General features: G+C 49.6%; 15 protein-coding genes across 15 annotated transcripts; 8 read left to right on the forward strand and 7 right to left on the reverse strand.

Annotated features, from left to right (window-relative positions):
• Positions 1–61: 61 nt before the first annotated feature.
• Positions 62–1,711, forward strand: KL911_003140 (uncharacterized protein; the record flags this gene model as incomplete). Its single annotated transcript, XM_043198288.1, has 1 exon — positions 62–1,711. One exon carries the CDS (start codon positions 62–64, stop codon positions 1,709–1,711), a length of 1,650 nt encoding a protein of 549 aa, XP_043054091.1.
• Positions 1,712–1,737: 26 nt separating this feature from the next.
• On the reverse strand, positions 1,738–2,244 carry KL911_003141 (uncharacterized protein; the record flags this gene model as incomplete). The annotated part of the gene is made up of 1 exon (XM_043198289.1): positions 1,738–2,244. One exon carries the CDS (start codon positions 2,242–2,244, stop codon positions 1,738–1,740), a length of 507 nt encoding a protein of 168 aa, XP_043054092.1.
• Positions 2,245–2,364: 120 nt separating this feature from the next.
• Positions 2,365–2,739, forward strand: KL911_003142 (uncharacterized protein; the record flags this gene model as incomplete). The annotated part of the gene is made up of 1 exon (XM_043198290.1): positions 2,365–2,739. The coding sequence occupies one exon, from the start codon at positions 2,365–2,367 to the stop codon at positions 2,737–2,739; it is 375 nt and encodes a 124-aa protein (XP_043054093.1).
• A 99-nt stretch (positions 2,740–2,838) lies between these two features.
• Positions 2,839–3,603, reverse strand: KL911_003143 (uncharacterized protein; the record flags this gene model as incomplete). Its single annotated transcript, XM_043198291.1, has 1 exon — positions 2,839–3,603. One exon carries the CDS (start codon positions 3,601–3,603, stop codon positions 2,839–2,841), a length of 765 nt encoding a protein of 254 aa, XP_043054094.1.
• A 293-nt stretch (positions 3,604–3,896) lies between these two features.
• KL911_003144 (uncharacterized protein) lies at positions 3,897–5,956 on the forward strand (the record flags this gene model as incomplete). Its single annotated transcript, XM_043198292.1, has 2 exons — positions 3,897–4,587; positions 4,650–5,956. The coding sequence occupies 2 exons, from the start codon at positions 3,897–3,899 to the stop codon at positions 5,954–5,956; spliced, it is 1,998 nt and encodes a 665-aa protein (XP_043054095.1).
• A 41-nt stretch (positions 5,957–5,997) lies between these two features.
• On the reverse strand, positions 5,998–6,918 carry KL911_003145 (uncharacterized protein; the record flags this gene model as incomplete). Its single annotated transcript, XM_043198293.1, has 1 exon — positions 5,998–6,918. One exon carries the CDS (start codon positions 6,916–6,918, stop codon positions 5,998–6,000), a length of 921 nt encoding a protein of 306 aa, XP_043054096.1.
• Positions 6,919–7,057: 139 nt separating this feature from the next.
• On the forward strand, positions 7,058–9,133 carry KL911_003146 (uncharacterized protein; the record flags this gene model as incomplete). Its single annotated transcript, XM_043198294.1, has 1 exon — positions 7,058–9,133. One exon carries the CDS (start codon positions 7,058–7,060, stop codon positions 9,131–9,133), a length of 2,076 nt encoding a protein of 691 aa, XP_043054097.1.
• Positions 9,134–9,517: 384 nt separating this feature from the next.
• KL911_003147 (uncharacterized protein) lies at positions 9,518–12,184 on the forward strand (the record flags this gene model as incomplete). The annotated part of the gene is made up of 1 exon (XM_043198295.1): positions 9,518–12,184. The coding sequence occupies one exon, from the start codon at positions 9,518–9,520 to the stop codon at positions 12,182–12,184; it is 2,667 nt and encodes an 888-aa protein (XP_043054098.1).
• A 56-nt stretch (positions 12,185–12,240) lies between these two features.
• Positions 12,241–13,372, forward strand: KL911_003148 (uncharacterized protein; the record flags this gene model as incomplete). Its single annotated transcript, XM_043198296.1, has 2 exons — positions 12,241–12,794; positions 12,964–13,372. 2 exons carry the CDS (start codon positions 12,241–12,243, stop codon positions 13,370–13,372), a joined length of 963 nt encoding a protein of 320 aa, XP_043054099.1.
• Positions 13,373–13,490: 118 nt separating this feature from the next.
• Positions 13,491–17,249, forward strand: KL911_003149 (uncharacterized protein; the record flags this gene model as incomplete). Its single annotated transcript, XM_043198297.1, has 1 exon — positions 13,491–17,249. The coding sequence occupies one exon, from the start codon at positions 13,491–13,493 to the stop codon at positions 17,247–17,249; it is 3,759 nt and encodes a 1,252-aa protein (XP_043054100.1).
• An 81-nt stretch (positions 17,250–17,330) lies between these two features.
• KL911_003150 (uncharacterized protein) lies at positions 17,331–19,559 on the forward strand (the record flags this gene model as incomplete). The annotated part of the gene is made up of 1 exon (XM_043198299.1): positions 17,331–19,559. The coding sequence occupies one exon, from the start codon at positions 17,331–17,333 to the stop codon at positions 19,557–19,559; it is 2,229 nt and encodes a 742-aa protein (XP_043054101.1).
• Positions 19,560–19,591: 32 nt separating this feature from the next.
• KL911_003151 (uncharacterized protein) lies at positions 19,592–22,345 on the reverse strand (the record flags this gene model as incomplete). Its single annotated transcript, XM_043198300.1, has 1 exon — positions 19,592–22,345. The coding sequence occupies one exon, from the start codon at positions 22,343–22,345 to the stop codon at positions 19,592–19,594; it is 2,754 nt and encodes a 917-aa protein (XP_043054102.1).
• A 91-nt stretch (positions 22,346–22,436) lies between these two features.
• On the reverse strand, positions 22,437–24,299 carry KL911_003152 (uncharacterized protein; the record flags this gene model as incomplete). The annotated part of the gene is made up of 1 exon (XM_043198301.1): positions 22,437–24,299. The coding sequence occupies one exon, from the start codon at positions 24,297–24,299 to the stop codon at positions 22,437–22,439; it is 1,863 nt and encodes a 620-aa protein (XP_043054103.1).
• A 70-nt stretch (positions 24,300–24,369) lies between these two features.
• Positions 24,370–26,769, reverse strand: KL911_003153 (uncharacterized protein; the record flags this gene model as incomplete). Its single annotated transcript, XM_043198302.1, has 1 exon — positions 24,370–26,769. The coding sequence occupies one exon, from the start codon at positions 26,767–26,769 to the stop codon at positions 24,370–24,372; it is 2,400 nt and encodes a 799-aa protein (XP_043054104.1).
• A 65-nt stretch (positions 26,770–26,834) lies between these two features.
• KL911_003154 (uncharacterized protein) lies at positions 26,835–27,437 on the reverse strand (the record flags this gene model as incomplete). The annotated part of the gene is made up of 1 exon (XM_043198303.1): positions 26,835–27,437. One exon carries the CDS (start codon positions 27,435–27,437, stop codon positions 26,835–26,837), a length of 603 nt encoding a protein of 200 aa, XP_043054105.1.
• Positions 27,438–27,441: the final 4 nt, after the last annotated feature.

Here is a 27,441-nt window from a genome sequence, read left to right on the forward strand (position 1 = left end):
ACAGCCATGCGACTAAGTAATTTATTTAATGAAAATATTCCTAAAAAATTCAAGCACCATTATGTCCAAAGTCAGTCGTAAAAGACCCTTCGAAGATGAAGGGGCCGATCCTCACTCGTCGGTGTTTGAACGATACAGCAGAACCATGGATTTGCAAGACAAAATTGCCGAACAGTACCCGGACAACGACGAGCCAGAACCGATGGAAACGGAAAGAGACGTTGCACCGCTTCCGCAGCCCAAGCTGCCCCGAGACAAGTCCCTATACTCACAGGAGCAAAAGAACAAGAACCTTAACTGGCTTTCTACTCCTGAGTATCACAATACTACCCAAACGAAGCCATTCAAGGATTTTGAGCCTGCGCTGGATCCGGTGATAATTTCCAATCTCGAGACCAAGTTTGGCATAACTTCTGCCTTTTCTGTGCAGATCAACGTGATAGAATCTCTTTTGAAAGACATCCGCGCCAATACGATTGACCCGACCCCTTTTGGCGACTATCTGGTCAATGCATCGACAGGTTCAGGTAAAACTCTAGCATATCTGATTCCTATAGTACAAAGCTTAATTGGTCGAGTTGTTCCTCGTTTAAGATGCATAATTTTGGCTCCAACGAAGCCGTTGATTACACAGGTGTACTCTAACATATTACAGCTGACAAAAGGACTTGATATCAACGCTTTAGCTTTGCGTAGCGACGTGGGTGTCAAAGAAGAAGCGAAGAAACTAGCAGCTGTCAAGCCAGATATCGTTGTTTCCACGCCAGGTCGCCTGGTTGAGCATCTGCTGAACGGCATGGACCTTTCACAGCTCCGATTTTTGGTGGTTGATGAGGCAGATCGGCTGCTGAACCAGTCATTTCAAAACTGGTGCGACACTCTGATTGCCAGATTGGAGAAGGACCAGAAATTTGGTGCAGGCGAAGACTTTTACAACAGCTACACTGTGAAATGTAGCAAACTGATTTTCAGTGCGACCTTGACGACAGATTCGGAAAAGCTGTTTCATCTTAAACTTTTCAAGCCTAAATTGGTCGTGATCAACAACGCAGAACAGCTGGTGAACGAGCTGTACCAGATCCCGCCAAATCTTGATGAGAAATATGTGCGGGTCAACGAAAAGCTGTCATTTTTCAAGCCGATGGTGTTACTCCGCTTCTTGGAACGGCCAGAGTACGCTTCTCACGGACTTGTGTTTACCAAATCTAATGAGTCGGCAATAAGACTTGCCCGCCTGCTTACGCTCTTAAGTGGGAAGCTGGGACTGGGTTTGGATATAATGTCCGTCAACTATAGCCTAAAATCGCACGAGAGGGCTAAGATCCTCAAAAAGTTCCACGAGGAGGGCGGTATTTTGATTGCTACCGATCTCATTGCGCGCGGAATGAACATCGAATCAATCAAATTTGTTCTGAATTACGATCTTCCTCTTTCAACCAAGGAGTACATTCACAGAGTTGGCAGAACAGCCCGTGCAAATAGGCATGGAACTGCTGTGACGCTCTGTTTTGGGGATGGGGATTTCCGATGGTTTAAACGTCTGGTCTACTCGGGTGGAGTCATTAATAGAAACGGCAAGGATATCGAGGAGGTTAAGGTGGTGAGAGACACAGACGAAAAAACAGACTCCGATTTTGTGCTTGAGCTTGATAAGGATGTCTACAACGAGTGTCTGGACGAGCTCGAGAAAGAAATTAGAAATAGCAAGTAATCACTCAGTTAATGGTTCTATGTACATCATTCTTTCGAGGGCTTTTTCACTCCGTACTTGGATCTGGCCGTCTTTCTATTGGCAACACCAGCCAGGTCCATGGCTCCACGTATCAGATGGTATTTGACACCAGGTAAATCCTGCACTCTACCACCTCGCACATACACGACAGAGTGCTCCTGGGCATTGTGCCCGATACCTGGGATATATGCCGACACGACTCTTCCATTGGTAAGTCTAACTCTGGCGGCCTTTCTCTGGGCAGAGTTTGGCTTTTTTGGTTTGAGAATCATGACTCTCAAAATGACGCCCTTTTTGATTGGATTTCCCTGGAGATCTGGGGCCTTAGAGCCTCTCTTCTTCTTGGTGATAAATTCCTGTCCTCTATTGATTTGGTTGATGGTAACGAATCTCTGCTGCGAGAATGCAGTGGGGGATGGTGATATGCGCGACATCAGTGATGGTGTTGCACCTGGCAAAGGAGAAAAGACCCGGCCTGCCTTGAGCAGAGATCCGGAAAACAGTTTGAGCATGGCGAGCGAGCAAAAAATGAAAAATATAAATCCACTTTATTATCAACTATCGTTACCCTGCCTTTCACCTTGGCTCAAAAAATTGGAGTAGCTGTGGAGATTTGATACTTACAAAATAACATGTTCCCAGCATCCCGTTTTAGCTGTCGAGCTTTGGCCATGGCAGCTCGCCAGGGTGTTGTGAAGCCGACAGCGCTTATGTCCCCTACGTTAGGCCTGCGATTCTACAGCTCTGCCCCCACACTAACCAGAGACATAGTGATGGAGAGAATTACGGAGATGCTCGAATGTTACAACAAGATCAAGCCAGGCACTCCTCTCACGGAAAAAACATCGTTCTCCAAAGACTTGGGACTCGATTCGCTCGATTCAGTTGAGATAATGATGGAGATCGAGTACGAATTCAGCATCCATATTGCAGACCAAGACCAGGACTCGATCAAGACGATTGGCCAGGCCGTCGACTACATCATCAAGCAACACGACGCGTGCTAAAACAGGTCTATTTATTTGGCAGTTATTTATTCGGTGTAGACGTTATTAGAATTACATCACTAGGATACTATCTATACATTTTTTATGCGTAAACCGTAGCTATACCAACGTTTCCGGGGATTTCATCGCGTCCAGATCCTTGTCCTGTGTATCTGTGTTCTTATCTTCCTCTGTGCACACTTGAGTAAGGTCGCCGTCTGCTGGTTTTCTTCTGCGACCAAATCTTAGCCACCATATCGCGTGACTCATAAAAATTCCAACTTCTAAGCACGCGCAAATCGAGTATAATATACATCCCATTGTATCGATGTCCCCAATAGCCAACGAGGCGAGCGAGAACACTGCTCCGCTAAGGTCCGTAGCCAGAAAAATGAAGTTTATCCCGATAACTCGTCCTTGACGCTTCGAAAGCTCGTAGTATGGTGGCAGCAATCCGACTGCTAGAAGCACGGAGCCGATGATTCCAAAAATTAGCAGCGGCCACTTCACTCCTTTAGAGTATTCCTTGCGTAGGGGGATGATGAAAGCAACCTCCAGTGCGAGCCACAAAAACACAAACAGACCCCCGCGCAAAATTATATCCCTCTTTGGCTTGCTCACTGGAGGGTAGTAGAGCACTTGCAAGTAAACAATGAGGCAGAAGAAGCCAAAGAGATGAGGCTGTAGCTGGATGGGAATCGAGCTGTTTTCTGAAACAAAGTAGATTGCGAAAAATGGAGCACATAGACACCAAAGCAAAACCATCCACTGGTTGAGTCCCTCGGTGTCTTTGCGTCTATAATTATGAATAATTTGGGGTATCATTTGCACACACCAAAAAATGGTGCCTATAGTAGCCAGGACGTTGGCTGTTGTGGAGGACATTTGAATTGATTGTAAGGAGACCATACATAGGCGCCATACTCGCTTTATATAGCGCCAAACCCGAGCCCTGTAGTGCCCTCACAAGTCTCGAACCAGCACTGCCAGTGAAAAAAATTTTGCTACCGTTTTCTTTATTGTTCGAACAATAATGTCCCTCTCGAAAATTTAGCATCAGCCTTCTCGATTGGGAAAGCTATTCCGCCGGGCGATCGACGTCAAAACTTGCTCGTTCGACGCGTCGTCGTTTCCCCAGGTTTTTCCAATCACCCGAACTCGTCTTTTCCATCACCAACATGCTCAAGTTCTTTTCTCAGTACTCTACCTGTGACGTTTCCGATGCACTTCTCAAGTATGGTGTCTCTAACGGCGGCTTCTTTCCTAACCTGACTCGTTTCAGCACCAGCGGTGCCACAATGGCAGGTAAAGCCTACACTGTTCTTTTTGCTGCGCGGGACGACCCAAATTACGAGGAGATTAAAGGCGGATATATCGATAATTTGCCTGAAGACGCAGTCTTGGTGATCGGATTGACTCCAGAGCTGCAGAAGCTGGACGCACCTTACGTCAAGATCAACAATGCCCTTTATGGTGGCCTCATGTCCGCACGTGCAAACTACCTGAAGAGCCCCGGAACCGTAGTTTTCGGTCGGATCAGGGATTTAAAAGAGCACCAAGACCTCGAGAGGAATGTGTTTGCTTACGGCTTGGGCACTGCAGCGCACGCCCCGGTGGTTAAACTTGCCGGAATCAACGTGCCTCTCAAAATCACCTTAGACTCTCATCCGGAGCCTTATCAGGAAACTATAAACCCCGGTGATTATATAATCGGGGATGAAAACGGCGTGGTTAGAGTTGATCGATCGGGCGACCTGGCCCAAAAATGCATAGAGTATATTCCTAATCGGGTTGCTGCTGACCAGTTAGTAGCCGAGGACATCCAGGGCGGAGCCAAGTGCAATGAGGCTCAAAAGCGCAGAAGAGCTGGTCTGTAAGCGGCTATGGTGCACGGATGTCTGATCCACGGCTGGCGTACACAAAAAATATAGAAAAAATATTTCCTATTTACCTCAATTCCATGGTTGTTGACACAACTTACTATGATCTTCTGGAGGTGACTCCGACAGCTACTGATCTGGAAATCAAGAAAAGCTATAGGAAGCTGGCAATCAAGTATCATCCCGACAAGAACCACGGCAATGAGGAAGCCGCAGAAATATTCAAAAAGGTCAGCGAGGCGTACCAAATCCTGAGTGATAAGCAGTTGCGAGCCAAGTACGATCAGCATGGACTCAGTGAGGTGCGGGAGAGCAGCGAAATGGCCGATCCCGAGCAATTTTTCGACCAAATTTTTGGTGGCGAGGCATTTCTGGATTACATTGGAGAGCTCACGTTGTTCAAGAATTTATCGAAACAATATGAACTGGAGGCTGAGGAGGAGGCTCGTCAGAATGCAGCTCTTACTGGTAATCTAAGACTAGAAGATGGGAAATATGCAGATTTGAGCGAGGAGCAAAAGCTTAAGATGATGAAGAAAGAACAAGAAAGAGTGAAGAAAGAGGAGCAGGACAGGTTGGACGAGGAGAGCAGGCAGCGCAAGGAAGAGATCAAAAAGGAACTGGTGAAGAAGCTCATTGCTAAGCTTTCGTTGTACACAGAAACAGACAAGTCGGACGATATAATTCGCTCGTTCAAGAGCAAGTTCCAACTGGAAGCCGAGAACCTCAAAATGGAGTCTTTTGGCTTGGAGATTCTCCACACGATAGGTTCTATATACATTGCAAAGGCCAATATCTTTATGAGATCCCACAGGACGTTTTTGGGGCTTGGTGGTTGGATGGGATCTCTGAGAGAAAAGGGAGGAATCATCAAGGATACATTTAGGACTATCAGTAGTGCTCTTGAGGCACAAAGCACGATGCAGGAGCTTGCGAAAATGACCGAGAAGCGGGAGCAAATGCAAAAGAGCGAGGAAGGTGGTGACGAGACGTTGGACTCTGGGGAAAAGAAGGACGAAGGAAACGAGAACTCAAAGGATGCCAAAAATGCCAAAACGGCCCAGGAGGAGATACCTTCAGATGAAGCTGTGGCGGAGATGGAGAAGCTGCTCATCGGTAAGATCATTGCTGCTGCATGGAAAGGTTCGCATCTGGAAATCTCGTCTACCATCCGAGACGTCGTTGACTCTGTGCTGTATGACAAGAGTATCAATACCGCAAAAGCCCTTGAGCGTGCTGAGGCTCTAAAGATGATTGGAGAAATATTTAAGAACACTCAGCGATCGAAGTGGGAGGCTGAGGAGGCCCGTATCTTCGAGGAGCTCGTGGCCGAGGCCACCCAGAAACGCGCTAAATAACACTAATGCTAATAAGATATGAGCTATGTTCACTATGTACATTAGGACGCCGAGTAGTACATGCCCCTGAGATCGACAACCTTCTTTCCGCGTTCGAGGGCGATGTCCGAGATGGTGCGCTGTCCGACCAGGGCCTCCGTGACACACTTCACCACATTCATCTTATTTCTGGAACGATACACCTTGGCACCGAGGTCCTTGATTCCGGCGCATCTGGCGAGCTCGAAAATCACCGGGTTGCACTTTAGACCAAACCCGGGCGGAGCAGAGCGCAAGTGAACCACCGTCGAAACGTATTTGTGCTCTATATTTCCGTAAATCGTTCTGTTTTCGTGCAGAGGAATCTTGGCCATGTTCTTGACAGCCTGCCAATGGGCCTTGAACACGGCCATCACGTGGTCTTCTCTGTCCTTTGCCTCTCCGACTCCGAGCATCCCGTTTCCGTCGCCCACGCAAACGAGAGCGTAGAAAGAGCTGATTTTTCCCTTGGCCGTCTGGTTTCTGACGCTTTTCAAGATCAGGGTTTTGCTTCGAAGTTTGGAAATGTAGTCTTCGCTAAACCCCGTCGATAGCACCAAGTCCTGCATGACCATCGACATCTCATTTCCGTCGTAGTCTCCCATGAACTGGTCAACATCTCCTTTGACTCCCGGTGGAGGGTCTGGTTTATTAAGTTGTCTCATTCCCAGGTAATCCGTGAACGACTTTTCTGGCACGTGGTCGAAGTATGCGTCTCTCTGCGTTAGATCGTCCAGGTAGTGTGGCCCAAACGGAACGGTCGCTAGTTTCTTGTTGTCGAAGTGTTCCTTCTTGATCGACGACTCGGCGAGCATGATCGACTCCACCACCTTCGGGTCGTAGTATTGGAGCAAATACTGCATGTGCTTAAGCTTCTTCGGGTCCAAATTCGAGGTCTGTGCGTTAAGCAGCGTCCTCGAGGTCGAAAGCAGCCGTTTGAACATGACTGAAGAATCTATTCTCGACTTGTTTTCCAACGCAGAAAAACTTTCACCTATAGACCGTCGCGTCGATGTTTTTATTTTTTTGTACAATTCGTAAGGTTATTCTCCCAGCCACCAACCGTATACCGATTTTCCAACAATGCCCAAAGTCATGCCTGCAATCACTTTACCGCGAATATACGAGAACCAGCTGGCCGAAAGCGTGAATGCACGGACCTCAATTCTCGACCAGCTGAGCGAACTCGGACCTCCCGACCTGGTGCATTTCACCAAATACGACAAATCTCTGCATTCAAGCATCGGCGAGTACCACTACTGCACCGGAATCAACACCGTATCGATGGTCCAGCCTTATATGTACTTGCAGACGGTCCAATTTGGCGACAAACAGGCGGCCTCCGAAAAACACCCCGTGACAGGCCTCTATTGCTCGTACAATTGTTTCAGCAGGGGAGACCTGCGGATCCAGCGTCAGTTTCCCGGTACGGAAGAGCCTCTGGCCGAATTTGTTCCCGCATCCACCAAGAAAAAGTACGAAATCCTGGATGAAAACTCGACTATATGGATCGAAACGTACGTTTCATGTATCGTCAGATCTCTACTCTTCAGTGACGACATTGAGCGCCAACTGCCAGGGATGTGTAGGTACAACATGTTCGAATCCAAGAAGGACGTCCAGGAGGCTATCATTGCGCTGGTACGAATGATACCGAAGGGCGTCGCGTGCGGGAGCTCGAGTTTGGTGAACCATCCGACAATCATGAACAACAATTTGATAGACGCCCTGATGCGGCTTCTCAAAATAACTAGGTTCCACGATTTTGCTCTTCGCGAGGTCGAGGCACTCGAAAAATCACACAAGGGCTTGAACGCCAACGTCCTCAAGGTGAAGATCCTGCTGCAGCAGGGAGAAAATGTAAAAGCCGTCAAGCTGATGCATTCCGCGATTAAGGAGCATTCGCGTGACGGGCTAATGCTTCTCGAGCAGGCGCGGTTTCTCAATGGCCAGAACAGAGCGGATCTGGCCCTGGCATCTGCGCAGCGGGCCGTCGAGTGTCTTCCCACAGAATTTGAATGCTGGAAGACGCTCATCCACTCTCACATTCTAAACAAGGACTTCCACAACGCTCTGTTGGCCCTCAACTCCTGCCCCATGTACACGAACAAGAAGAAAGACGTTTTCAAAGCATTAAAGCCAAGGGAGTTTGAGTTCCCGCTGCCGTCTGAGGGAAAACTGGAACGAGTTTGGGAGGATACGGAGACATTTGGCTGGGTGTCTGGCTACGGCGGGATCGTGGAGTTTTCGCCCGTGGCACACATTCAGAGTGTTTCGCAATCGCACCTCGCTCTTTACGACGACGTCAACAAGCTCCACAGCACTTTTCGCGAGGCGTACGATCTTCTGGCAATCATGGAACGGGCTTTGGGGTGGTCTGAGATTCTGAGGCTGCGCTCAAGCATTTTTGTGATGGAAACAGAGTACAACGACTCACTGCAGATGGAGCAACAGGAGCAGCAGCGCCAATGGGAGCAGATGTCTCAGGGAGATGACAACTCGCTCCAAGTGCCTCCTGAGCGGCGCAGCCGTTCGAGATCTATCCGTTCTCGGAACGGTTCTGTCTCGTCGAACTCGCACGTTTCGAAGTTCCGGGGAAAGAGACTCAGCGAACGCTGGCTGGATTCCCTGTTTCTGATTCTCTACGATAACTTGAAATCTGTGCTGATCTGGGAGAATGAAAAAATGAGCAGCGACGAAACCCCGGTCCAGCACATCGCTCTTGAATGGGAGCTGATCGCCATGGAGTGCCAATATATTCACAGGTACGAGGCGTCGCTGGTGCCGTACAAAACGTCCTTTGACAATCGGTTCAGCGTTTTCGCAGCATATACGCTTCTGGAGTACTATCTGTACTACACGGAGCATAATACAGAGTTTGTGAAGCTTAACGGCATCAAGTCCGAAAATTACAAAATCACAGACGAGTATGTTCTGAGGGTGTGTTGCAAGCTCATGAGCTGGAACTTCCGTTTCTACGGAGAGTTCTCGTACGTGTGTCTCCAGGTGCTACAGAAGCTATTGCAAACGCAGGACGCTATTCTGATAAAGGATCAAGTGAAAGGATTGTTCGATTACGATCCAAACAAGCAGGGACTGGTGTCTCTTGTGGACAGAAACCTGCGGTGGCTGGATCAGTTCGAGGACATCGACGTATAGTGTAGACATGTAAAAGGAGAGCACCGCCTGGAATTGAGGCAAAAAATTTTGGCTCCGTTTTACCCGGATTTTCGGAGGTCGACGACAAGTAAAAAAGGTTGGTTGTCTGGCGAAAAACACAAGAGGAGATTTATTTCACCAATATAGGAGCCAGCACGACAAGCCTGAACAACATCAAGGCGAGCCGACTTGGTTTATCCCACGCACAGATAGAGCAACAGAATTGGTTTTTTGCAGTGGCAAAAGAAAAAGCCAATCTGAGATTGGGAGATATATAAAGTAGTGGATCAGGAGCTTTGGGGTTGCTACATTAACTTGCATTTTTCATTTTCGTTATAGCATCTTGGTTTAGGGTTATACACCAGTCATAATAGGAGGCCCAGCATGTCCGGGTTTTGGAAGTTCACAAGTAACTATGCTTCTCGCGTGACTAAGATCCTAGAACAACCTGATTTCACGCTCGAGGACCTCTTGGACGAGCAGGAGACCATTCCGGAGCTTTTGGCCTCAAACGCCAAGCTCGTGGAATATTTGCGAGAGCCGGAAGTGATGGAGAAGCTGGTGGACTACATTGTTGACGACGACAAATACCAGCGAGAATTGGAAAAGGAGATAGAAGGTGGTGCAGACACGAAAGAGGAGACGGCTCTCCAGGGTGCGACTGCGGGTAAAGAGGAAGAATGTGAGCAGGAGCACGATAGTGATTCGGGAAGTGATTCTGAATCCGAGTCAGTAGAGAAAGACGACACCAAGGACGACGACCAATTAGGCGACGACGATACCGAATCTTTCGGAGAAATTAATATGGACGATGAAGAGGAAGAAGAAGAAGAGGAGACGCCTGCCGAGAGACATTCCAGAAGAGCACAGGTTGCGGCAGAAATACTGTCGGTGGACGTCTGGTCATTGACTGATGCGTTCATGGAAACTCCGCATTTAATAGAGAGGTTGTGGAGTATCCTGGACAAGCCTGCCCCGCTGCCTATATTCCTGGCAACTTATTTCATGAAGATTAACGAGCATCTGCTGGACATGAAAATGGACGAAATGATACAATTTATTCTGCAAGACTCCCATCTGATAGAAAGATTCATGAGACATATTGACACACCTCCTCTGATGGATTTTCTTCTCAAAGTAATCTCTACAGACAAGCCAGATTCGAGTACTGGTGTCATTGAGGTGCTGAAGGATCAAGACTTAATACCCTCCTTGATAAGATTCTTAGGACCAGACGTGCCCTCCTCCACTCAAAGCGCTGCTGGTGACTTCCTCAAAGCGTTCATCACAATATCGGCCAACAATGCTGAAAACACTACGATTGGACCGAACGAGCTCACCAGGCAGCTCGTGAGCGAACCAATGGTGAGAGAATTGGCAAAACAAATGCTTTGCGGAGGAACTGGATTATCTAATGGGGTGGGAATCGTTATTGAGATTATTAGGAAGAACAACTCAGATTACGATGCGATACCTGTGGTTTACATCACCATCGAATCACATCCTCCGACTCCTAGGGACCCAATCTATCTTGGCTCCTTGGTGAAAGTGTTTGCCGAGTACATGACTCAATTCACGGAGATGTTGGAAAGGAAAGTTGACAAAGTTTTAGAGACTCCTTTTGGTCAGATAGAACCGCTTGGATTTGAGCGTTTCAAGATTTGTGAACTGGTTGCAGAGTTGATCCACTGTTCTAATATGGCATTGCTTAATCATGAGAAGAGTGAAGAGATTGTGCGCGAGCGAGACTTGGCCAGAGAAATACTCATTCAGAAGCAAAAAGAACTGAGAAACAATGAGGACCAAGGGTCCGATGATGAAGTGGACATCTCTAGAGAGGTTCAGAATCTTAATCTTGGAGTATCAGAAAATGACGATGGTAAGGATGAGACAAATGAAACCAATTACGATGAAACGAATGAAGGAAGTCGCTTTGACGAGAATGAGGAGACTCTTAATCCTGACGATTATGACGAGAACGAGCAAGCACTCAGAAATAATCCAGTTGTTGGAGATCAACTGAAAATCGCTCTCTACGATAATAATGTTATTGTCACGATATTGCAAATGTTTTTCAGATTCCCTTGGAACAATTTTTTGCACAATGTTGTTTTCGACATTGTGCAGCAGATACTGAACGCCTCGATGGACATCGGATACAACAGGTATCTTGCAATTGACCTCTTTGACCGAGGAAACATTACCAAGCTAATTATTGACGGGCATAATAAGTGTCTGGACTACGAAGAGCAGACGGATCTGCGTCTTGGATACATGGGACACCTGACCTTGATTGCTGAGGAGGTGGTGAAATTCACCTCTCTGCATTTGCCTAGCGGCAAGGCCTCAATTATTGAAGAGAGTGTCATGAATCCAGAGTGGACGCATTATGTTAATGAGACCCTCGTGGAAACAAGAAACAAATACAATGCCGTTTTAGGCAATGACGAGGAACAGGATGAAGAAGACTACCCACAGCACCGTCAGTTGCATCTTGATCCCGATCAAGATCATGATCTGTCGCTGTACCAGCGTGACTACCGCATTGATGCTGAAGACTTGGACGAGAAGAACGAGGAGCAGGAGCTGGACTCGGATCAATTTTCGCGATATATCACACAGCAGATGACCAGTAACGTGCAGGACAAGTTTGGATCGTCTGACGAGGATTCCGAAGACGAAGACGGCCAACCAAGTGGCTCTGATTCTGCGTACGACAAAAATTTGGTGAGTTCCTCCATTGGAGGCCATCCTTACCACCAGATGAGTGCTGATGAAGGACCCATCCAGGATGACGATGAGTACGATGAAGACGATTATGAGGATCCGAACGATGACGGACAGTCGTACGTGAAGGAGAATCATCCATTATACCAGGCCGATGGATCGCTCAACTACCAAATCGGGACCCCTGGAGTGAGCGAGCTCCCGATGTCTGATTCGGATTCTGACAACGAGGATCTTATTGGCCAAGGTCACGATAACGAAGTTGATGACTCTGACTATGCTGAAACGCACCACCTTGGGCGTTTTACTAGTAGGTTTGAATAGAGAGAAATAAAATCCCAGCATAAAAAAAAAGTTCTTTAATCCCAACATAGCCCAGCATGTCTTCTCCTTCCTGGATAGTCAATTATAATATTATATCCGGTGCATTGTGGTCCTTCGTGCTGGTTAACACTCTGCTGGTTGCAGTTCTGTACTCAGGCTACGAGGTTTTTGATCTGACGTCCACCTGGAATACGCTCATTCAATGCTGCGCTGTAGTGGAGATCTACAACTCTGCAGTGGGCAATGTGCGTTCACCTCTGGTCACTACAGTGATGCAAGTGGCTTCCCGTTTGCTGCTTGTAATTGGCATCTTCACAATTCTTCCGGATTCTCCCGCAAACGCTCATTGGTCGTACATCACGATGATCACCGCGTGGGCCATCAGTGAGATTATCCGGTACTATTACTATGCGGTCAACATCCTGAGCGAGGGCAACCCGCCTGCCATTCTGAAGTGGCTGCGCTACAACGCTTTTTTGATTCTGTATCCGGTTGGCATCTCCAGTGAGTGCACTATGATCTACAAGAGCCTGGACGAGGCTGCGTTGGCGGTCGGAGAGTGGTACAAGTGGTTTCTCATTGCGTGCTTGGCTGTGTACGTTCCTGGCTCGTATGTGATGTACACCCACATGCTCAAGCAAAGAAGAAAGGAAAACAAAAAACAGGCTGCGAAGACTGAAAAGAAGAGGGAGTAAATAAGTTGGTTGATATATAGCTGGGATATTTTTCACTAAAATTTTTTACTCCATGTTGAACCGACTGGTGATTAACTTGGCTAGACCGGGATTCGCAGCCGGCATATCGCGCCGGTTCCAGTCTACGGTGCCCGACCTTACTCCGCTCAAGTACGAACAGAACCTGTACGCATCGTTGCGCGTCCACAACAGACCGTATCTGGTGACCAAAGGCGACGAGATGATTCTTCCGTTCCGCCTAAAGAACGCCGAGGTGGGCGACGTGCTCAACTTTCACGACGTGACTACCATCGGATCGCGCAACTACACCTACAACGTTTCCGGCTCCATCGACCCTAGCATTTTCACCATCAAGGCCGTCGTGGTGGAAAAGACCAAGAAACCGATGTACGTGAAGGAAATCACTAAGCGCAGAAACAGACACACGAGGCACGTCAAGGTGAAACACGACTACACCGTTCTGCGCGTGTCGGAGCTCAAGCTGAACATATAACGTGTATATAGTAATCGACGATCAACCTCTTCTCACGTATACACCCTTACACCGCGCTTTCAGAAACATCCAAATAGTTCTATCTTGACTTTTTAGGCACAGACGAAACTTGTTCGTTATGTCTAACAAAGGGGATCGGCTGCCACGGTTCCTGTACGACCAGATCCCGAGCGAGATCACAAACTCGGGCGCCCTGAACAGCGAGATCAAGTCGTCCAAAGACTCCCCGTATTCCACTGCTGTACCCAGTAGGCCTCCCAAGACACAGAGTCGTCCTCCCTCCTCGCTGACCCTCGATACCTCTGTGAGCCGAGTTGCGGCCGCCCATATTCCTGTCAAAGTTTCCAAAGATGCGCAGTCGCTCGAGGTGCCCACATCAGAGAGCAATCCGGGAAACTCTCCTTTGTATGGGAATGTTAACGAGAAGCTGTCCACCATTTTAAGTGCACCTGAGGAGCCTGATGGCAACGAGTTTTCCTTTGAGACCTCACATCCGGAGCAATCACCGCTACGTGTTTCGAGGCGGATATCGCGCGGATTTCACTCAAACTCGTCGTCTGTGTCCTGGTCCGTGAATAATCCTGAGGAGTGGACTCTGGAGAATGTTGTTTTCTGGTTGTCCACCAACGGTTTCAACGAGAGCTGGATCTCGCTGTTCACCTCAGAAAGACTTATAAAGCACGATTTCCTCAAGCTCCAGTCCTACAATGAGCTTAAAAAGTATGTGCCGTTCTTGGTGGCAGACGAAAATTCCACCCCTACTCGCTTTATTCAGCTACTAAGAAAAACGCTGGGCAAGAATTCGGTGTCAAAACTAGAGTTTCCCAGTCCGTCAATTTCGCTTGTTTCTGGGTCTTCAGTAGACTCTTCTCTGGAGGAGCAGGACCATCAAGCGATAGGAGACAAACTGCAGCCCGTGGTATCTGCTCCTCCGCTGGCTGCAGACGACCTACAAAACAACGACATGTTCTCAGGGGATGACGACGAGTCTCAGAGACCGCGGCCTGTGTCGACCATCGAGCCGTCGACGACTCAATTTTATCCCTCCTCGCCGTCGTTCCACTCCAAGGCTTTTTTCAAACGACACCAAAAAAGCAGCTCGTCGGAGTTGTCTTTCTTCTCGTCAGTGTTCGGCAATAATCCAGCCGGTGTGCCTCCTGCTTCTGCTGCTCAGCAGCAAAACACTTCAGCGGTGGAGTCGTTTCAGAAGAAGCACGAGAGAACAGGCTCCAAGGGCTCTATTTCCGACTCGAGCACGCCTAAGAATATCTTCAATAAGTTTTTTGGCAAATCCAAGGCTGAGTATGCTTTTCCAAAGAAGGATTCTCCAGTGAGTCCCTCGTCTGCCAACGGGACCTTCAAGAAACCGCTAGATCGCAAAGCCACGCACGAAAAGTCTTTCACGGTCTCGAAAAATAAGCCAAGTGACCCAAAGTTTGAGAAATTGGGGCCAGTTGGCAAGAAACCGTCGCCGATCGGAGTCACGATCCCAGTGGTCACCAAGTCCACTTTACACTCAAAAGACTCGTTTTGGTCGTCGACGTCGACGCTCGCTCCGCCTACCAAATCGTCGTTTGTTCTGGATCAAAAATTCAGGCCTGTCCCGCGCAACAACCGCGACGTGTTTGTCCTGGCATCCCGTGACAACGTCAATTTTACCAGGGTCGACGTGATGAACTGCACCCATGTTGACGAGTTGAAACGCAAGATTGCCGACGCACTGAATATCAAGTTTCTGTTCAAAGCAGAGTTTGCTCTCACAGGTTTCAACAGCGACCCGGGACAGCCGCTGGATGACGAGACGTTGGATGAGCTTATGAAACGTAAGTTTTTTGGCGAAACCATGAAAATCCTGGTCACTCAGAAGGGTCTGGAACGGTACGCAAGCACGCTCTCTGCCTACTCTTCGCAGTCGTTGACGAGCGACAACTCACTGGACCGAATCAACGAGACTCCGCAGTATTTGCTCGAGGCAACCAAGAGCGTTGGTGTCGACTACGTGAACTTTAAGGAGTACATGAGCCAAGAAAATAACAAAATGGCGTTTGTTGAGCCGAAGCGGTCGACAAGCTCCTCCCTCACAAGGGCTCGGTCCATCACAACGACATCGAACCCGGACCCGGCCACGTTCAGGGTGATTCGTCCTGAAAAGCGCGAGATCGATTTCGACAAGAAGCGCGAGTCGCCGTTCGTTCGTCGCGACAGTCTTGTGGCTCGCCGCACGGCTCCTGCACCACCTGTCCAGGAACCACCTCCAAGCTCTGGCACTTCACCAGCTAACGCAAAAAACAGAAAGCCGCCGCCTCCGCTGCCAGAAACACATGGCGAGAAAAACAGTATATCCAGAGCGAAGACTATAAAACGCAGCGGAACGCAAAAAACTCTTTTTGATCCGTTCAAAGAAAACACTGTCAGCTTCGAAAACGCTCCTGAACTCGAGGAAAGCGACGACGCTTCATCGCTAGACTCGGACGATGGACTCTTTGCAAAGGCTCCGTCCAAGAACTCAAACCAGAGCGTCAAAGTGCCGACCAACATCAGCTCTTCGTCCACAGACTCTCCGCTGGAAATCCGCCCTCCTCCTGAGGTGTTGTACGACAATCTTGAGATTTACTTCCCGAACACAGATCTTGACAAGCTGATTATCGACGAGGTTGTGTCGCCTCCAGTTTCGCCGGTCGCAGAGGAGAAGCAGCCTGTGAAACCAGACTACTCTGGTCATCTCAAGGCCCCTGAGCCGTCTGGAAAAATCCACCGTATGAAGAGCATCCGTATTGTTGCCCAGGAGGCAAAGAAGGAAGCCCAGAAAAAGCTAGGAAACAATCGTTCCTCCGGCAGCCTGCTCAGACGTACAAGTACAAAGATGTGGGGACAGAAGGTGGTAGAGGTTACGCCTGGTAACCGTGCAAGCTACGTGAACAAGTTGAAGAATCACAAGGGCCAATATAAAGAGTTTGCATGGGTGAAGGGAGAGCTGATTGGAGTTGGAACGTTTGGAAAAGTGTATCTCGCACTGAACGTCACGACCGGAGAGATGATAGCCGTCAAACAGACGGTGATTTCCAGCAGGTTCAGGTCTAGCAGAGAAACGAAGGAAATCATGGACACGTTCCATGCGGAGGTGGATTCTCTCAAGGACCTAGACCACGTGAATATTGTCCAATATCTGGGTTTCGAAAAGAAAGATAACGTCTACAGTTTGTTCTTAGAATATGTTTCTGGAGGCTCGGTGGGACATCTGATAAGACGCTACGGCCGCTTCTCGGAGGATCTCATCAAGTTCTTGACAGAGCAGGTGTTGCAGGGGTTGCAATATATCCATTCCAAGGGGATTTTGCATCGTGATTTGAAGGCAGATAACTTGTTACTGGAAATGGACGGTATTTGCAAAATCAGTGATTTTGGTATCAGCAAAAAAGCCAAGGATATCTACACTAACGAGTCAGCAATGTCCTTCCAAGGAACTATTTTCTGGATGGCTCCTGAGATCATAGATAACACACAGCATAAGGGCTACAGTGCGAAGGTCGATATCTGGTCTCTAGGATGTGTGGTGCTGGAAATGTATGCGGGACAACGGCCTTGGTCCGATTTTGCTATTGCAGGTGCAATCTTCAAGCTCGGAAACAAGAGCGCTCCGCCGATTCCTGAAGAAACACGCAAGATTATGAGCAATACAGGCTCTGCTTTCCTGGACCGATGTTTCGTGACAGACCCTGAACAACGTCCTACAGCCACTGAACTTCTCAAACACGAGTTCTGCGAGAAAGACGAAACATTCAATTTTGCGGAAACAGAGCTGGCGCGCAAAATGAAGCACGAGGATACCCAGGAAAAGAAGAAAGCTGATATGATGATGCAGAGCAAGGCGGTGTAACTATTATGCAAAGAATCTCTAGAATCTAAAAAAATTCAGAAAAATTACAAAAAAATTGCAAAATTATTGTAGATCATCCCCATGGCAAAGGTCAAAAAGAAGCACACGCGGGAGGAGCAGAAGAGGATGGCTGCTCTTGCAGCGAAGGAGCTGGAGCAGCTGAAGCAACAAATTGAGGATTTGCCTCTTGATCATGCAAAGTCGTTCACGAAGTTCGATGAACTACCACTCACTAAAAATACGCTTCGAGGAGTGAAGGAGAGCAGTTATGTCACAATGACTGACATACAGCGCGATTCGATTCCTCTTGCCTTGAAAGGGCATGATATTCTGGGCGCTGCAAAGACGGGGTCGGGCAAAACGCTTGCCTTTTTGATCCCAGTGATTGAAAAGCTTGTGCATGAGAATTGGAACGAGTTCGATGGAGTGGGAGCGTTGATTATTTCCCCGACCAGAGAGCTCGCCATGCAGATTTACGAGGTGCTACTGAAGATTGGAAAATATCACAGCTTTTCGGCGGGACTGGTGATTGGAGGGAAAGATTATGAATTCGAGAAGGAGAGAATTGGGAAGATGAATATACTGATAGGTACCCCTGGGCGTCTTTTGCAGCACATGGACCAGTCCGCCACGCTTAATCTTACTAACTTACAAATTCTTGTTCTTGACGAAGCCGATAGAATTCTTGATCTTGGCTTCAAGAAGACGGTGGACGATATTATCAGCAATCTGCCACCAGAGCGCCAGTCCCTTCTATTTTCCGCTACGCAGACCAAATCAGTGCAGGACCTGGCTCGCCTTTCTCTTGTAAACCCAGAATACGTGAACACGAGCTCCGACACGAGCTCCACTCCCGAATCACTAGAACAATCTTACGTGGTGATACGGCTTCAGGACAAGCTGGATATTCTATGGAGTTTCATCAAGTCGCATCTTGATAGCAAAATTTTAGTGTTTGTTTCGTCTTCAAAACAGGTGCATTTCATCTACGAGGCTTTTCGGAAGCTGCAACCGGGAATCTCACTCATGAAGCTGCATGGACGGCAGAAGCAAAAGGCTAGAATGGAGACCACATTCAAGTTTTCAGAAAGCCGTCATTGTTGTCTCTTTGCGACAGACGTGGTTGCGCGTGGACTCGACTTTCCCGCCATTGATTGGGTGGTCCAGCTGGACTGTCCCGAAGACGTGGCTACATATATTCATCGTGTTGGCCGGTCGGCAAGGGCAGGTCGTGCCGGAAAGTCTCTGCTGATGCTGACTCCCAGCGAAGAGGGGCCTTTTGTGAAGAGACTGGAGAGCAAGAAGATTGTTCCAAAGAAGCTCAACATCCGCAATTCAAAGAAGAAAAGTATCCGCGACCAGATTCAGTCTCTGTGCTTCAAAAGCCCGGATCTGAAATATTTGGGCCAAAAGGCTTTCATTTCGTACGTCAAGTCTGTGTACATACAGAAGGATAAGGAGGTGTTCGACGTGAAGCAGCTTCCTCTGGACGAGTTTGCCAAGTCTCTGGGACTGCCTGGCACGCCGAAAATTAAGATGGTTGGAGGAGAAGAGGAGCTCGCGAAGCAGAAACAGAAAAAGAACGCGTCGCGTCAGCTTAGCTTGCTGGCCAAAGCGGATGAGAATGGTGAGGTGGAGGCCAAGAAAACGAGAACGAAGTACGACAAGATGTTTGAGCGGCAGAATCAGGGTGTCCTTTCGGAACATTATCTGAAACTGAACGTGGATGCACAGACCGAGCAAGATGACGATTTTCTGGCAGTTAAACGAAAAGACCACGAGCTGCAGGATCTGCCCCCTTTGGAGGCGAACACTTCTAAGCGGGCCATAAAGAGAGCATTGTCAAAGAAGCTGGCTGCCAGAACTCGTGGATCGGGCACGAAGCTGGTGTTCGACGACGACGGAAAAGCGCACCCGATTTACGAGCTGGAGGATGAGGAGGAATTCCACAAGGAGGGCCCGGTAGAAAAGCTGAAGGAGGAGTTTGTCAACGAGGAGAAGAAAGCAATGGAGGCTGCCGACGTGGAAGACAAGGACATAGTAAAGAGAAAACGGAGAGAAAAAAAGATCAGAAGAAAGGAGCTGGAGAAAATGGAGCTGGAGCAAGACTACAGCGACAGCGAGCCAGATTTGGAGGCAGACCTGGAGTATTCGAGCGAGAGCGAGCACGAACGGCCAGCAAAGAAGCCGAAATGGTTCGAGAAGCACGAGCCAAAGACAGAGAGGGAGCCGGAGGTGATAGAGTACGAACAGCCAGAGACCTTGGAGGATCTGGAGGCATTGACAGAGAAACTGATTCACGGAGAATAAATGGCGTATATAGGTCTAACTTTCTCCTAAATCTAGACAGACGTCGAGTAACCATACGCGTAACCCGCCTTTCTGCGTCTGAGGTACTTGCGGACCTCGTCCACGATCCAGACGGAACTAGCGATCATGACGAGGTCTGCGAGGTCGCTGAAGCTGAGCGCCTCGGTTTGGAAAATCGACTGGAAGAACGGCACGTAGATGGCACACAGCTGGCCGAGTAGCGAGCCGCCAACGGCATAATTGAACATGGAGTTTCTAAGGCCGAGCTGGAACACAGACTTGGTGTACGAACGGCACGAGAGAGCATTGAACATGTCAAAGAGAACAAAGCACGTGAACGTCATCGTGGTGTCACGTCTCGTGACAGAATCCTTCATTTCCCGGACGTAGACGTACATGGTTCCAACAATGATGCAGAAAGCGGCGCCCAAGACTCTTTTTAACACAGCAGCGGTCAGGATCCTCTCGGACCTTGGTCTAGGTGGCTTGTTCATGACCTCCTGGTCCACAGGCTCGACACCGAGCGACTGTGCAGGAGGACCGTCCATTAGAATGTTGATCCATAGGATCTGCATGGCGTTGAGAGGATTAGGCAGGTTGAAGAGCGTGGAAACGGCAATCAGAGAAAGAGCAGCCACAGAGGTCGACAGCTGGAATGTGAGAAAGTTCTGGATGTTGTTGAAAATGCCCTTTCCTTCTCTTATGGCGTGCAGAATCGTGCTGAAGTCGTCGTCGGTCAAAACCATGTCTGCAGCCTCCTTGGCAACATCTGTGCCGTTTTTACCCATGGCAATTCCAATGTCGGCAAGCTTGAGCGCAGGAGCGTCATTCACGCCGTCTCCGGTCATGGCCACAATGTCGCCGCGCATTTGCAACGCACGGACAATGGACACCTTGTGTTCTGGAGTCGTTCTGGCAAACACAGACACGGACTGGATTGCGTCCGCCAGGTCCTCCTCAGACATCGAGTCGATCTTCTCTCCGTTAAGGACGCTGCGCTCCGGGTCGCTCAGCGGCATGCCGATCTTGCGCGCGATGTTGGTTGCAGTGACCTCGCTGTCGCCCGTGATCATGATCACGTGGACGCCTCCTCTGATGAGCGAGGCAATCGCCTGGCTCACCTGCGGACGAGGTGGGTCGTTCATTCCCATGAGGCCGCAGAAAACAAGGTCGGACGGCTCCTTGTCGAAGGCCTTTGAGTTTCTGGCAAATCCAAGCACACGCAGCCCGTCGCAGGCCAGCTCGTCGGCCATCTTGAAGATTAGTTTTGTCACCTCCTCTGTGAGCGGTTTGATCTCACCGTCCCTCGTGTAGTACCTTTTAGACATTCCCACAATTTTTTCGATAGCACCTTTTGCAAACGTCTCGCTCTTGGCCTTGTCACCAAAGTGCGACGAGATCGCCATATATTTGCGGCTAGAGCTGAACGGCAACTCATTCGAGCGGACTCTCGTATTTCGCAGATCTTCCATTCCAAACTTGGACAGAGACTCAATGATAGCGATGTCGGTAGGGTTGCCAAGATATTTCTCCTTTTCGACCGAGTACTTGGCGTTGTTGCACAGGTTTCCCGTCTCGAGCATGCATTTCACGTCTTTGGTCAGGCTAGCAGACACGTCTTTTTTTTCCAGGTTCACGTAGGACGTTTTCATGTCGACGGTCCAGACCTTGCTGATAGTCATGTGGTTTTGTGTCAGAGTTCCTGTTTTGTCCGAGCAGATGACGTTGACCGAGCCCAGGGTCTCGACGCTGGGCAGCTTCTTGACGATTGCGCGCTGTTTAGCCATTCTGAGCACGCCCAGCGCAAGAGTCACGGCGACGATGATTGGCAGACCTTCCGGAATAGCAGCAACAGCCAGACTGACACTGATTTGGAACATGTCGAGCCACGACCGGCCTTCAATCACGCCAATGATACCAATGGTGCCAATAATCGCAAAACTGAAAAAAGAGAGCTGTTGGCCCAACTTGCCCATCGCGTTCTGCAGCGGCGTCTTGGGCTTCTCGATAGACGACAGCATAGAGTGCACCCCGCCAAGAGCAGTCTTGTGACTCGTGGCAATGACGATTCCTGACCCGTGGCCGTCTCTGACCAGCGTTCCCATGAACGCGATGTTGGTTCTCTCTCCAATGCTAGGCATAGGTTTGGTCACCACGTCCAGATTCTTGGAGATCGGATTCGTCTCACCGGTGAGATTGCTTTCGTCAATGGTCAGGTGGACAGCCTCTGTGAGTCTGACGTCCGCAGGGATCCGGTCACCGACCTGGAAATGCACCAGGTCGCCCGGAACCAGCGTTGAGGCCATCACCGTCTCTGTGGTGCCGTTTCTCGTCAGATGCGCCTGTTCTGGAACGAGCCTGTTCAGTGCCTCCAAACTCTTCTCCGAACGGTACTCCTGGACAAACCCGACAGTCACAACGATCAACACAGCGGCAGTGATACTGATGGCGTCGTCCAGATTGCCCATGTAAAAACTAATGCCAGCAGATCCGATCAGCAGCAGGATCATCGGATCGCCGTAGAAGGTCGACACAAATTTGATAAACAGAGACTCCTCTTCTTCGTTCACCATCTCGTTGACTCCGTGAACAGATCGCCGGTACACAATATCGTTCTGATTGCACAGCCCCTTGCGCGCATCTGTGTCCAGTTCTCGCACGGTTTCCTCCACGGTCTTGCCGGCGTATCGCGTGGATAAACCGTCTTCAAACTGGTCCATTCGGGAGAGCTCGACTTCCGTAGTAGAGTCGGTCAGTTTGCTGGCGTAGGGATTATCCGAAGCCATTGAAGAACCTAAACAGATAAATATTTTTTCGTGCCGATTATATTTATAGAGGAAAAAGCCCGTGGCTGAAAAATACACGAAGTTTATTTTCCTAGTGCTGGCCCTTGAGATGCTCTTTTTGCACCGCAATGGTATTTTCGATCGGCCGTAGGAACAGCTTTTCACGTCGCTCGCTGCTGCCACTGATGGTCTCCCGCACCTTTGTAGATTGCCGCAATGCGCTTATGATGGAATCCTTGCTCTTAAGCTGCCGCTTGAGATCCGCAATTTCTTCGTCCTTGTCGCTAGAATTGCCCGCAACGCTGATCCCAGGCTTCATAACGCTCATCTGCCTCCTCAACTGGTTTTCCAGGTGCGAAATGTACGACTTCATCTCCTCGATCTGGCAGATCTGCATCTTGTACTGTCTTTCAAGACTGGCCACGATCTCTGAGAACCTGGGGTCCGAGACCTCGAACTGTAGCAACTGCTGCAAGTTTTCCTGACACTCCATTGCCGATTGGACGTTTTCTGTGTCATGTAGTCGCTTCAGATGCTCCAGCCTCTCGTTCAAGATTCGATTTTCTGCCGTCAGCTGGGCCACAGAGTCATCGTCCGAGCCGCTCCAAAAACGTTTTCCCACCTGCTCGCGCTTGAGGTCCTCGATCTCCTGTTTCTGGCGCTCGTTCTCGCGGACTAGCTGCTCGTATCGGTCTTTGTCTGTGTCCTGCTGCTCGTTCCTCCTCACATTCATTAGAATATTTTTCGCGCGCGCTGCAAAACGCAGCGTGTTGATTGTCTCTGATAATGTGCTGCTGGAAAGATGGATTGTGCACAGGATGGAGACTATGGACTCGCCGCTCAATGATGGCTGCAATAGTCTGGTCAATTTGGAGTCTCTGTACGGGATATGGTTGAAAGAGCCCTGCGACAGCTTCTGGATCACAGTGCTCAACGCGAGCAGCGACTTGTTGATGAACGCTCCCTCCTTGCGACGCTCACTCTGCGACGATGCCTTCTCCGAACCGGCAAGATCGCACAAACAGACCGTGGAGTGCCGCGTGCTGCTGTCCTGCTTCATCTCGACGCGCATCAGCAAAACAGCGTGCGACCGCGACGACCTGTCATTGAAATTCGTGCAACTTGTTTTCCTTGCCGAGTCTCCGCGCTCAAAAACCTCTATCAGCTCTTTCTCGCTGGCCACCCAGTGCTCGCTCAGTCCTACGACACGTATCCCAAAAGTCGGGTCGTCTCGTATTCTGAGGTCGTCCGTTGCGGGGCCATCAAAATTCAACAAATCTATCAGTTTCTCATTGTAAATCTCGAGGTAGGAACAACCCACCTTGAACGCATTGAACTCCGCGTTGAGTTTGCGAAACAGCTCTGTTGCACAAAGCTGAATGAGCCCATTTTCTGTCTCCGAACCCTGCATGGAATGCGTTTTTCCTGATCCCGTCATACCGTACGCAAAAACTGTCCCATTGTAACCCTGGAGACATTTCTCAAGTACAGGCTCTACCACGTCTCTGTAGATCTCGCTGTTGTCTGCGTCCGGCAGAAACACTTTGTCGTATTGAAATTCTCCTGCCTCGACGTTCGCTATTATGTTTCCCTGTTTGTTAATGTTCCAGCTTCCAGTTGAGCTCGCTGTTTCGCTCAAAGGACGGGGCCTCACAGATACTTTGATGGTTCCCTGGTAGGTCTGCGAACCAATCGATCCAAGCGAGCTACTGGCTCTTATTGGAGTGTTAATGTTCGACATTGAGGATCTGGAGCGCAGTCCGGACCCTGGACTGGCCAGCGATACACGGGGAGTCATGGGGCGACGCACGGTCGACGACGCTGCTGTTCGTGTCCTTGATAGCGACGAGGGAACTGGCGTTGAGGATCCCGCAGATCCCAGCGACGATCGGCTCCGTGTAGGGGTTTGTGCCCGCGTAGGCGTGTTGGTCATTCGTGGAGGACGAAAAGACATGGCTATAAAAGTTGAGATTTAAGTTTGTAAACAAAAATATTCCTATTTTGGCTGTTATTGATATTATTTTTTACACAGCCACAAGAGTCCATTCCGCAAGGTAGCAAGCAGTGCTGGCCACGTTTCGGACGACAAATGTGCGTCTGTTTTTGGCATGAAGGTCGTAAGCGACCTCGGCATCTATAAGCCCCACTCCCGTGCCCTTTCCAGCAGCAAGATTAAACGTAGCGCTCGTCGCGTAGCCAATAAGGTATTCTTTCCCAGGACACTCCAGACCAACAGGCACTGTCTTGCCCAATATCGTCCTTTTGCCCGCTTCCTCTAGCCAACGCAAATAGCTCTCTTCCGGAATGGCATAGATCCGAGCATTGTCCGCAGGATGGCCCCTGTTAACCATGCTAAACTTGACTGCTACCACAGACAGCTGGGACGACGCGGTGTCAGGCTGCTCCGACAGCCCGACCAGCTTGATGGGCAGCTGTGTGAAAACTGGCTTTCCCAGCGCGGTAATCAGCCTATCTTTCTCTTTCTGGTCTTCAATTGCCTCAAACACATCCTGTTTGTTCTTTATTACTCTCTCCTGTGTGATCGTGAATTCCGTCCCCGTATAGTCCTCGACTGGCGGCACTTGTTTCAGTTTCTGCCGCAACAGCTGCAAATAGCGCCAATCACAGCCAAACGGCGATCCCGGCTCGTCCAGCTTGTCGTAGTTGACTCGTTTGCTTTTGGGCCGCTTGGCCCAGCGTGCCTCCAGCTCCTCCGCTTTGGCCAGGCCTTCGACAAAACCTGCCCTCGTGAACGCGCAATCGGCAAAACTGAGCTCTCCTTTTTCGAACCGAAGCTGTGCAAGCTGCTTTAGTCCGCCAATCGCAAAATGCGGCGTGTGCGCCAGCTGGTGCCAGAACGGTAGCACCCAGTGCCACGGCGCCAGCAAAACAAATCCGCATTGCATTTTCACAAGCGCAATCGGGACGCTCGGGTCGGAATCGGCTTTGGGAGTTGGCCGCCCTACCAGGTCCGGCGTTCTTCGCCGTCCCAGCTGTTTTAGGGACGGCTGGCCGGCGTAAGACGCAACTCTACCCTCCACAGAGAAAAGGGCCTCCATCGTAGACACCTCTACACCAGCTCCGCTCTGCACCTGGATGATGGATTCCAGCGCGTCTGAGGGTTTGGCGTGGGGCTTGGTTGGCCGTGGCCACAGACGAGGGTCATCGGCAAAAAAGCTGAATGCGGATCCTAGAGGAATGGCTGAGCTGTTCAGCGTGGAAAGCTGACCAAATAGCTGGCTGGCTACCGTTTGGCTGGAGGGATGGATAATGGAGGCCAGCGAGCACAAGGCCTGCGGTCCGGTCACTGTGACTGACCCGATAGAGTATCTGCAGTCCTGAACTTCAATACTGTCTTTTTTGGAAAGAAGGTAGTCCATTACACGATCATAAACTGACGGGTGGATTCTTAACACGCACTCTTTTCCATTTTTAATCCACCAGACCATGGAATGGCACAGAAGCTCGTCGTCCACTTGGATGAATCCCTCCCATATCCTGCCGTTTTGAGCGTACTTTTTTCCTAAAGCTTTTCCATCGGTCAAAGTCCCGACGATCTCGCCCAATCCGTCTCCTTTCAAAACAATTGTAGTGTAAAAAGAAGTGTCGAAGCCAATGCAGCCCTTGGTCCTGCTTTGACGGCTGGTCTGGCGGAAACACTTCATGGTAGGTTCGTAGGCAATGTTCCAGCCCCAACGTTTTACCATGTGCGCTCTTTTCGCATGCCACACGTGGGTCGGAAGCCATTTGAACTCTCGTTGGCGAGTGATGTACCTGATGGTGGACACTTTGTCAATAGTTGCGCGCTCATTGATTCCCGTCCAGTCCACAGACCCACATACATTGTTCAGAGGCGGCTCCACCCGTTGCGAGAGCTCCTGTATCCTTTTGCGCAGCTCTTTCAACTTGGTTCTCATCTTGACGTTGCGCACATTAACACGCTCTCCGTCCACAAGGTGTCCGGAGAGTTTGAGTCGTGCTGCGTAGCGCAGAAGCTTTTCCTGTCGCCGCAGCCGGTATAGCTCCCTTCCGCGCGAGTGTTTGGCCTTCGACGGCCTGCCCTGTTTGTCCACACCCTTGGTTTCGTTCCCGTCCGGCTCCTTCATCAAGAGACCCATCTCCCGCAATGCGCGGGTCCTCAAGCGTTTTGGCACTCTCCGTACATTGTGACTCGCTGTTCTTCTGCGCAGGGATCTCGGCAAGCTCTGGAACACCCTCGTTGCGCTTGAGTAACGCGATCTGAGCTTGGAAAGCTCAAATTCTTTGATTTCGAACTCTCTAGACTGGACAAATTTTTCCACGTCTAGTTTCGCACTGACCCCGGTGACAGGGTCCTGTGCTGCTGTGAATGCCGGATCGGCAACTTCTGCACGTATAAGTCGCGAATTGTACAGTTTTGCCCGCCGTTGGTTGAAATCTGCCATACAGGAATTTATGGAATTTTTTTTCGTATTATTTATTCTACCCATCGTGGCCATGCCAGGCAAATTCATTCGTTAATTGGAGGAGTCTGGAACTTGGCTACCTTCAATTCCGTTCTATTAATCGTCATTAGTTTGCTGAACTTCTCATACTTGTCGCACTGCTGCGCAAGGCTCTCGTTCTTTCTCTGAAGGACCTGTATCTGGTGCTGGAGCTGGCCTATCAGCTGGTTCTTGTCGAGATTGTCGCTTTCCAAAAATGCTATGCGCTCCATCAACTCGCCCAGCCGTACGTCCTCGTCGTCTCTGGAAGACTCAAGAATGCGCAGCTTCGATTCCAGGCCGTCGTTGATCACTTCTGTGTCTATGAGTCTTTTCTCCAGAGTTCGCACTTTCTCGTTCAGTTCGCTGGCCTGCGCTCTCTTTTCATCGTCTAAAAGTGCCACTTGTCGCGTGAGTTCGATATTATGGCGGTTGGCCGCGTCCAGTTGTTCTTCAAGCCTCCTGCTTCTGTCCTCTGCAGTCTGGGCCTGCCCGGTCAACCGCTCAACCTCGCCTTCCAGAAACTCTTCCAGCTCCTTGGACTCGCCTATATACGCATTGAATTCCTTCTCGAGGGCCAGTAGACGTTGCAGAAGCTCGTCCCTGTCTAAATCATTATATGTCTCCATTTGG

The sequence above is a fragment of the Ogataea haglerorum genome (assembly GCF_019207285.1).
Source record: "Ogataea haglerorum isolate 81-453-3 chromosome Unknown 81-453-3_NODE_8_length_489951_cov_95.815404, whole genome shotgun sequence".
Lineage (NCBI taxonomy): Eukaryota > Fungi > Ascomycota > Pichiomycetes > Pichiales > Pichiaceae > Ogataea > Ogataea haglerorum.